General features: G+C 33.8%; 1 protein-coding gene across 3 annotated transcripts in view; it reads right to left on the reverse strand.

Annotated features, from left to right (window-relative positions):
* Positions 1 to 9,476, reverse strand: part of GRIA4 (glutamate ionotropic receptor AMPA type subunit 4) — a gene marked incomplete at both ends in the record, with an annotated part of 332,583 nt that extends 323,107 nt beyond the window's left edge. For all 3 annotated transcript variants that reach the window (XM_081278586.1, XM_081278587.1, XM_081278588.1), the window contains 2 exons: positions 8,059 to 8,217; positions 9,389 to 9,476. In XM_081278586.1, coding sequence (XP_081134712.1) covers positions 8,059 to 8,217; positions 9,389 to 9,476 — 247 coding nt within the window. The remainder of the gene's footprint in view (positions 1 to 8,058; positions 8,218 to 9,388) is intronic.
* Positions 9,477 to 9,874: the final 398 nt, after the last annotated feature.

Consider the following 9,874-nt stretch of genomic DNA (forward strand, 5'->3'; position numbering starts at 1 on the left):
AGGATCCAACACTGTATAACAATTGAGTGTTATTTAGTCATTTTTTACACATGGTGGATTTATGACATGAATTTGGCAATATACAATAATGGGAGTGTTGCTATTTAGAACTCTGAAATTTTTGTGCTGTATTACAAATGCATAAAAGAATCAAAAGTTTCAAAGAACAAGGTGCCATCAGCAAATCCTGCAAATATTCTAAGGCATTGAGGACTAAAGACAACAATTGGATTTACTAATTTGTAAAGCATTCATGACCTTCAAGAACACAGTGTTCCCAGAGTGGTGATGGTGACAAAGGTAAATAGGGATAAAAATAGAAGGAGCTGAGGTAGAAATGTAGTACTTTTGATAGAAAGGGAAGGAATAAAAATCACAAGATGACAAGTAGGGATAGATTTTCTGGAAAAATTCCTAGTTGATTTTAAGAATAAAATCCATTTTGTTTCTCAAGTGACAAAGGGAATGAAGAGCTGTTAATCTAACTTAAGTGTGGCTCTTGTAGGACTGTAGTCCTGGGCCCTTTCTGTGACTGGAGCTCATCAAGAAGCTGTTCAGGAGTTTAAATTCTCTCTCTGTAAATACATATGAATACAACACACACTACACACAAGCACACACAACTGTGCCTAAAATTAGAAGACTTCATATTCCTCCCTTGATCTACCAGTGAAATAATCCTCTTTGAACTGTTCATAGATCCCAGAAAAATTTACCTTATCATAGACTTCAAAATACTTTGGACAAATACAGCTCCAGACTTAAGTCAACTGAAATGAACAGTTAACTGAGAGGTCAGAAAAGTTTCTATGAAACATCAACCATACTCATTCAAAACATAAATTGCCTTGTCAAAATATAATAGAAAATATCTCATTTATTGATTTTTAATTTTACTCTTGTGCTTTAAGAGTCTTATTAAGAAGTCAGTTCCTGAGCTGACATGTAGGAATGTTGGGCCTACATTTGTTTTTTCTAGTATGTGCAGGGTTTCTGGTCTAATTCCTAGATCTCTGATCCACTTTGAGTTGGTTTTTTGTGCAGGGTGAGAGAGAGGGATTAAATTTAATTCTACTACGTATAGATTTCTGGTTTTCCCAGCACCATTTGTTGAAGAGACTACCTTTTCTCCAATGTATGTTTTTGGCACTTTTGTCAAGTATGAGATAACTGTATTTATGTGGATTTGTCTCTCTGTCTTCTGTTCTATTCTGCTGGTCTTCATGCCTGTTTTAGTGTTAATACCATGCTGTTTCTGTTACTATAGATCTGTAGATAATATAAGTAATTTGAAATCTTAAGTTTGCTCAGGAAAAAGTATACTCTATATGAAACAGAAATAAATTAATTGAGTTCTGTTTGTAGAATATTACTCACATACTTTTTTACTATTCATAAAATTTATATGTGGTAGGTGTGGTTTTCCTGTGTTGAAATAAAGAAAAAAAGCTAAGAATGTTAAATAACTACTCTCAGATTGCAAATTTAAACATATCAGGCTCAAAGGTCTGGAGAAGACTACCCCACCCTACCTGTAAATAATAGATGAAAGTATTCTGGACCAATACATATACAAAGGATTAAATATAAATTGAATCTACATGGTCTTAATAAAGACAACTCATTTTTCCTGGCCAAAATACAAAAGAACACTATAAAGAGAAAACAAAGATTTATGTTCAAGATACTTCACATGTCTTTGCAATTCATTATTTGAACTCTGAAGCTTCTGCTATGGTTGATCACTATTTACTTAAAATTCTGCCCCCTTCTGGGCTGTTGTATAATCACTCTTGCCTCATTTTCCTCTGAACTCTCTGACCTATTTTCCTTCAGTCGCTTTTGTTTTACCCTTTTCCTCTCTCAGCCCCTTAGCTATTGGTACTTCTTGGCATTTGGTCCTCCACAGTCTTTCATTGCTGCTGCTCAGTCTGGATGATCTCATTCATTCTCGTGTCTCTAGCCATTGCCCGTCCTCTGCCCTCAGTTCAGACTAAACCCTGAGCTCCAGACATTCATGCCCACATCTCTACTGAATATCACCCTCTAAATATCTTTTTAACACTGCAAAACCAGTGTGGTCACGTGAAACTCATCTTCCACACTCAAATCGGCTTCCTCTCCTGGATATCCCTTTCTGTGATTAGTACCACTAGTTAAGCATATTCACCTAGGCCAGAAGTCTGAGAAACCATCATTTATTCTTACCTCATTTCTTTGCCACTTTTCCACAGAGACATCCAATCAATCACTAAGTTCTGTATTCCTGGATCTATGAGCTTTTCTCTCTTCTCGGTGCTTCTACTTTTATCCAAGCATCCATCATTTTAAATTGTATTATTTCGACACACAACTAACAGGGCTTTTTCTTTCTGTTTTGTCCTCTTCCAACTTATTCTGTCTCTTGCATCCGGCTTGTTCTTTTCAAAATATAAATCTGATCATGTCATTATCTGTTCAAATAATTTATGAGTCCCTTTTTTATTCCAAAGAATCTCCTTGCCACAGCTATAGATCCTCTGTAGCTATACAAATCTGCATCCCTTAGCACACCTATCCTCCTGATACTCAATACTACACCCAGTTTAAATGATATTCAGTAGTTCAACACCCACGTGGCTCCTATTGCCTTTTCATGTACCATTCCTTTGGCCAGGCATGACTTCCTTCCTTCCTCTTCTTCAATAACTCAACTAGAGCCTTAACACCCAGATCAGACAGCATCATCCTGTCTGGTGCCAGGTCAAGTCTGTTGTAATAATCCTCCCAGTGTTCCTCTCTGTCATAGTACTCTGTTTTTCTTTCAGAGCATTTTATCTTACTGTACTGTAATCAGTAACAACTGCCTTGTTTACCTTTCCCACTGAGTTATGAGCTCATTGAGGGCAGCAACTACTTTTATAAGTTTTGTATTCTCAGTTTCTAGTATAGTAGCTTGAATAGAATTGTTTTTGATAAATGTTTAATGAATATAGGTGTATGTATTATCTAAAGAATGAACGGATGGCTTCATTGTGTAATATGACTTCAGCCTTCGCTATATCATTCACTATCATGTGATTAAATGAATAAATCTCCCAGAACTGTCTTGCCCTATTTTCTTTAAAATGTTGCAATTAAATTAGAGAAAAGATAAATGGAAATTCTTTTTTTTTCTTCCTTAACTCATGCAATCTCAGTGCAGGTTTATATTTCTTACACCAGTATGGCCTCTCCGTAGGATACTAGGATGGAAGTAAGAAGATCAGGTTTGAACTTTGGCTTTGCACTATTATTACATAGGCTTTGGCAAATTAATAACTTCCTTGAGACAAAACATGCCAAACAACAAAACAATGCCTGTCTTCCCAGATTTTCTCACTGTGATATTCACTTAGGGTCAAATAAAATCATGTACATGAAGACAGTCTAAGAGTTGTGTGAGGTTATGAAGTGTGTTATATGTATTCTTCATTTTAAAATTCAGAACAATAAAAATACTACTCTTCAAATTATACGGATAGATAGATACATAGGTTGATTGATTTTTTAAGGCCAGGGAGTAAATTCTTTTTCTCTTTGGGAAATGAATAACACTGGAAAGAATCCAAACTGAAAACACCAGGTATTTTTTTCTGAAGTTTTAGGAAAGATTAATCTTGTGACAACTCTGAAATACATCAATGCAAATTATACATCGTCTTATCATTTAAGAAAGGGACAAACCATAGAAATATGACTCATCTTGTCATTAATTTCAGGATGGAAAATTATGGAGAATGGATAAAAATTATAAAACTAAAGAACAGTTTCAAATCAACATAGGATGTTGCTCTCAATTCAAATTAAGGAAACCTAATAAGAGTCACAGTAGAGTCACAGCATTATTTCCTTAAAAATAAGCAAAACAGTATATTTAATTATAACATCTTTACTATCAATTTTGCAGAAACAGAATTTTATCTTTAGCATGTATTATGGTAACATAGTGTAAACTGTTAGCATGCTTGTTTTGGACATCCTGTTTCTGGAAGGAGAACATACAACAATATTAAGATTTGAATTAAACCCCAAATATTATATTGCTTAATACACTTAAGTTCAGCGAGTTTTTATTACATACCTACCAAATAAGTGGAAAATCCTGCAAAATCAATTTGGTATAGTGTCCCATTTTCCTAAATTAACTAAACAACTGTATTTTACATACCAGGCTATTTTGAAAAATATCACTCTTCTGGATTATTTAGACAAGTAAATTGGTCAGAAAAAGAGAACTAGTACCTAACTGTAAAAATAAGACTTTTTCATCATTTCTAGAATATAATATCTAGTGGATTTGTGATTGTTGTTGCAACCTCTCAATCTATTAAACAGTTGAAAACAAAGATTTTGACAGAAAAGGAGTATAAAATAAACACATCATTAAAAAAATCAGAGAAAAAATATTGTTCCTTTCTGTTAAGGTTTAAAAAGTTGAAACTATTCTATATTTTTTTTCTTTTATGAAGATGACAACATGTAAGTACTTGATATATTTATTATATATTTCCAATTACCCACATGAAATTTAAAAATATTATTTATATATTATTTTATTATTATTATATAGAAACAAAATATGTGTAGATTTCATTTTATAGAGACTGCCTTATTACAGAATTGAGTTTTTGTCAAATTTTTAATGTAGCTGGATTAAACAAATAATAGCAATATCTCAAGTATTTTTATCTTTTAAAAAGTTTGGTGATAGACATAATTTTATATTTTAGTTATCACTTTTGGTCAAATTTAACATAAATTATCCTTCAAACCAAAATATCTCAATTCATTAACTACTGAAAAATACTTTTTAAGTTAGCCTACTTTAGGTTGTCTCAAGCATTTTTGGAAAAGACATTATTATAACTGGATTGTTTGTCTGCAAAGATAGTCACTTTAATATCTATCTGAAGTACATTTGTACAATATTTTCATTAAAATAAATTTCCTATATTGAATTCACTTTTAAAATATTCTTTTTGTCACTCTGTATAAGTCACAAAAAAACTATACATTTAATTACATTTTAAAATTTGATTACAAAGAATATTTATTATACCTATATTTTTGTTGTTGAAATAGATCATAATTTTTATTAAATGTATGTCTTATAATTTCAGTTTAATCAGCAAAGTGTGACTTTCCAACAATGGAATAGCTAAGAAAGAAAAACAATATTTTAACTGTACAAAAATATCGCTGAAACTGAAATAAAACAGTAAGCTAAAATTATTCCTCCAGCAATCTGGGATTTATACCTGAAATGTAAGTTTGAATTAATCAGGTTTGGACTTCTGATTATATAAACCCTACATATAAAATAGTTTTTTGCCTACACTTTTCGCAGAGCACTAATTTAACTTTGAGTATAAAAAACAGCATTACAATATATTTGTATAGTAGGTGACCAACACACTTTATTCTTCAATCTGTCTTGAGTGAGTGTACTTTCTATAAAATGTTTAAAGATAACCTGTACACTGGCCCTTATTCACAAGGAGACTACACTCTTAAATTTTACAAGGAGCAACTATAGGAAAGTCAGCATGAAAATAAATCTAATAGGCCACTTATTCTATCTTTATATTTAATCCAAGACAAATCTGAAAATCTAGTCTGCACAGTGAAGAAAAGTTCAATGTTAATTCTTCATGATAATCAATTTCAAGACTTATTTTTTACTCTTATTTTTATCCAAAGGCAGAGAGCTTGATCCATGAGGTTATCTTACACTTACTGCTTATGTTTCACCTTTAATTAGACTGGAAAATCATGCGTGTGTATGCTTTAAAGTATTCAACAAACACCAATCACCTGACCCAAACTCTCCATTGATTTTCCCAAAATTCAGCTTAGACTTGCTTTGAGGACATATAGTGTACTCATTTGTTAAAATAATTAACATTTTCTTCACTAGAATATGTTTTCTTTCTTACCATTATTTACATTTTTAAATGTTTGTTAATCCTACACAAAATCAATGAGTTCACTGACATTGTGCTATACTTGGATTCAAAACAAATTTAAAGTTTACTTGTTTTAATTTTCTCAGTGCAAATATATTAAATAATAGCATTCTCTACATTTCATGATTTTCCTCCTTTTTTAAATTCTATATACAACTTCCTATCAGTTTCTCATATTTACAAGCCATTTAACAATAATATCTTATTTCATATATATTTCTGTTACATAAAAAAAAAACTAGTTAAAATGGTCACAAATTAGGTTAACAAATATGGAGGAGGAAAGAATTAGCACTTCATAGTTTATCTAGCTGGAAGTCATTGTGTGAACTTCAGTATATTGAAGATCTTAATTTGTGAAAAATGAGACAAAATGAAACTAAATGATCTGCCACTTTTAAGAAAATCATTCAAAATTTAATAACAATATTTTAAAAATAATATACTGCTGACAAAGTATCATCACATATATTTGGAATATGAATTATTTTTAAAACTAGTGACATGTATTGACAGAATCTCAGGAGAGACATTAGAAAAATATCTAAATAGATAAATAATTTTCAAGTGTTAAGGAGAGTACTTGCTGAGTACTAGTTGAAGTGTTGGCATCCCTTTTCAACACTTGGAATATAAAACAAATAACTTGAAAACTCTATAAAACTCACTATTCACAAAACTAGCTCTAATTTGTATGCATTTGAGCTTAAAAACAGTTCCCTTTTGCTATAATATTAATTTTATCACTAAATGAAACAAATTACTTTTAAGTTAAGTAGTACTCCTAGGAACTATAGCATTCCTGAAAAATAATATAATTATGGTATTTTATAAAACTGTCAAATGCTTCAAACTCTATAAAACTAAGTTTTAAGAATCAAGGAAAAGTGCTCATATTTGTTAAATGAACCAATGAAAAATAATTGTGAATTAAGATATATAAGTTAATAAAATAGATTTCCTCTAAACATTTAAAAACTCTTTGTTTTCAATTTCACTTGTTTCTTTGTTCAGTATACTTTCTTGTACTAATAGGATTTTTTAAATTAATATATGTCCCAACTTACTATAATAAAAATGCTCTAGAATTCTGATTAAACATTTTATGGCCGCTGTGAAAGTATGCAAAATTTTATATGGAAACCATTCTTATATGTATTAATCTATAATCATGATCTTAGTATAAAGAATTCAAGCAATGGTAAATTAAAACTGAGAAAACATTTTAAATATGCACTTCCTTCAAGAATGAGAAGGCAATACAATGCTATCGACTGATCACGTTTCTGAGTATTTTAAATTAATGCATAATTTATGGTATTTTTGTACATTTAGTCATATAGGATCTTGATGGGTGAGCACTGTAAAACTGTTTCCTTGTAGCATTAGGTGAGATCACCTATTTAGTTTCAATGTATGGGATAATATATCCAGCTGGGTTGATTTGTGTATTCAGGTGGATCAGTGACTAATTTGGTTTGGCCTCAAGGTAGGATTCATGGAGTCATCCATAGAATATATGCATTACGTGATAGTAAGAGACATTTACAACCCAGAATATAAGAGCAGGGCAGCCTCAAGTGACATCACCAGATCATCGACAGCGTCAACCAACCGACTCAAATATATATCCTCCACACCACACTCCCCTCTCTTTCTCACTATTAGCAACCTTCCATTCGCTTTACCAGTGTAAAGGAGCATGTGTCTTCTTTAAAAGCAAAGCATATGCTTACTCAAGTGAAAAGCAAATAAGAAAAACCAAAGGAAATGAATAAAAAACTAGATGGAGTACAGTTTTCATTAAATTCACATTTAGATTATAGAATAACACATAAAGGAGGATTTGCCTTGGATATCCAGACAAGAAATAAAGAAAAGAAGGAAGGAAGAGACAGACCAGCTGCATATCCCTAAGACCAAATCTTGTTTTTAACTCTGTCTCTGAGACAAGGCAACTGTAGGAATCTTGAGTTTTTCTATAAAACATTAATAATGATAAAGAGGAAAGGGAGTCCATTCCTTCCTTTAAATTATCTTCCAATTTATCCATAACTTATCTTTTACTTACAGGCATTTGTTACAGCAAAACTGTTGGCTGTCTCAATGTTGTCCACATGAGGTACCAAATTAAAAGGAGCTTCCGACGCATTGGGGCTGGTGTTATGAAGAAAAATTGCTAATCGAAAAGCGGTGTATTCCTGATCTGTGTTTCGGATGAAGAGACCACCTATTAAAAACAGCAGGAAAAGCACATTCACTGTTTTCTCTTGTGAATGTTATACCTACCCCCAAACACTGTCAAATCTGACACTGGAAAGCACATACAATCAAGGAGCTATCTTTGCCACATCTTGGGAGACTGCCCTTTGTTGCTAAAGTGCATGCTTAGTATTTTAGTCTTTAGGACAGCTCAGCTTTTTCTTGTTCCAATTTGTCATGTTCACAATGACCTCTGAGACCATTTAGTGTGTTTTGCTTTCTCTCTCTTGCCCTCCCCAGGATTCCCAGCACACTGCTACATCAGCCAGCACAGGGCATCTCTCTTAAGAGACATGCAGATGAACGGAAAAGAGATTTACATTATCATAGAGAAATGATGGGCTGTGGTGACAAGTAGGATAGAGGGAAATCAGAAAGGGGAAATGAACTTTGTTTTTCTGCAGCTCGTGGACTCAGCCTAATCTCCGTTTTGTGCACAGTCCATGAGAAATGATGCAGTGTTGAGGCTGGGCTTAGCTGGAAGAAATTCAATAGCTGCGTCCCATTAAAAGACAGGAGAGGAGAATAGCAAGAAAAGCCAAGGATGTAGGGGTTGGGGGGTCCCTGGAAATAGAGAGGAGGTAGAGGAATAAGAGCAAAAGCTTTAAGAGGAAAAACAACATAAAAGGAGAGAAGGTTCCTGGAAAGGGATCTAAGTTTGGAATCTGCTAAAGGGTAGCAAGAAAAGACAGGGGGTGCGAAGGAAACGCTTTTTTTTGCCCGGTCTCTTTCTGTAATAGCTAGAAAGCTGTGGTGTTCAGCATGTGAGGAAGAAGTGTAATTCTGAAAAAAAAAATAATAATAAAACAAACTCGACCTCTCTACATGCTCTTAGAGAAAAGGATGAAAAGAGATACACAAAATATAATGAACCCCCAGGTTTTTTTTTTTTTCCCAACTTATTCCAATCTGGTTTAACGACTTGAAATAAGGTCTGAGGAAAGATGGGTGTTCATATTCAAAAGGTACTTGCACCAAGAGGCTGTCTTTTTGTAAAGGAGAGAAAAAAAGAGAAAAGCAGAAGGGAAGGTAGTTGCTGGAGGTTTCCCCGAATTGCTTATCAGCAACTCATTTAACTCACTCTCCGAGGGTATCTGCTACAACCAGCTCCATGCACACCCCACCGGAACAGAGCTTACCTATTTGCACGCTGCTCGGAAAGGCTCCCATGGCGAGTCCCCAAAAGCCAGAAAATAACAAGACAATCTGTCTGCAAATAATCCTCATCTTCTTTTCTCCTCTCCCTGGCGCGCGCTCTCTTTCTCTCACACTCTTCCTAAAGGGTGTTCAGAGAGGCATTGAAGACGATGGCGCTAAAATTAAAAACAACCAAAAAGAAAAAAAAAAGAAAGAAAAGAAGAAAGGTTTGGGCGGTTTACGATTACGACTATTTCCCTTTAGCAATCCATCGCGAGCTGCCAGATTTTTCCCGCAGTGTCCATAGCCCTGGGAGAGGTTTTCTGTCCGACTGCAAATGTTGCACATGCAAAAGATGGTGGTGGAGCGTCTAGTGGCTGCTCGCAGGGATGAGACATGCGCTCTATCTTTGCCTCACTTGCACTCGCGCTCGCCCCTTGCTTTCTCACATACACACAAACACTGGCGCCGCTGGCGCCGCACGCTCT

This window comes from Spermophilus citellus (genome assembly GCF_964194105.1).
Source record: "Spermophilus citellus genome assembly, chromosome: 2".
NCBI lineage: Eukaryota > Metazoa > Chordata > Mammalia > Rodentia > Sciuridae > Spermophilus > Spermophilus citellus.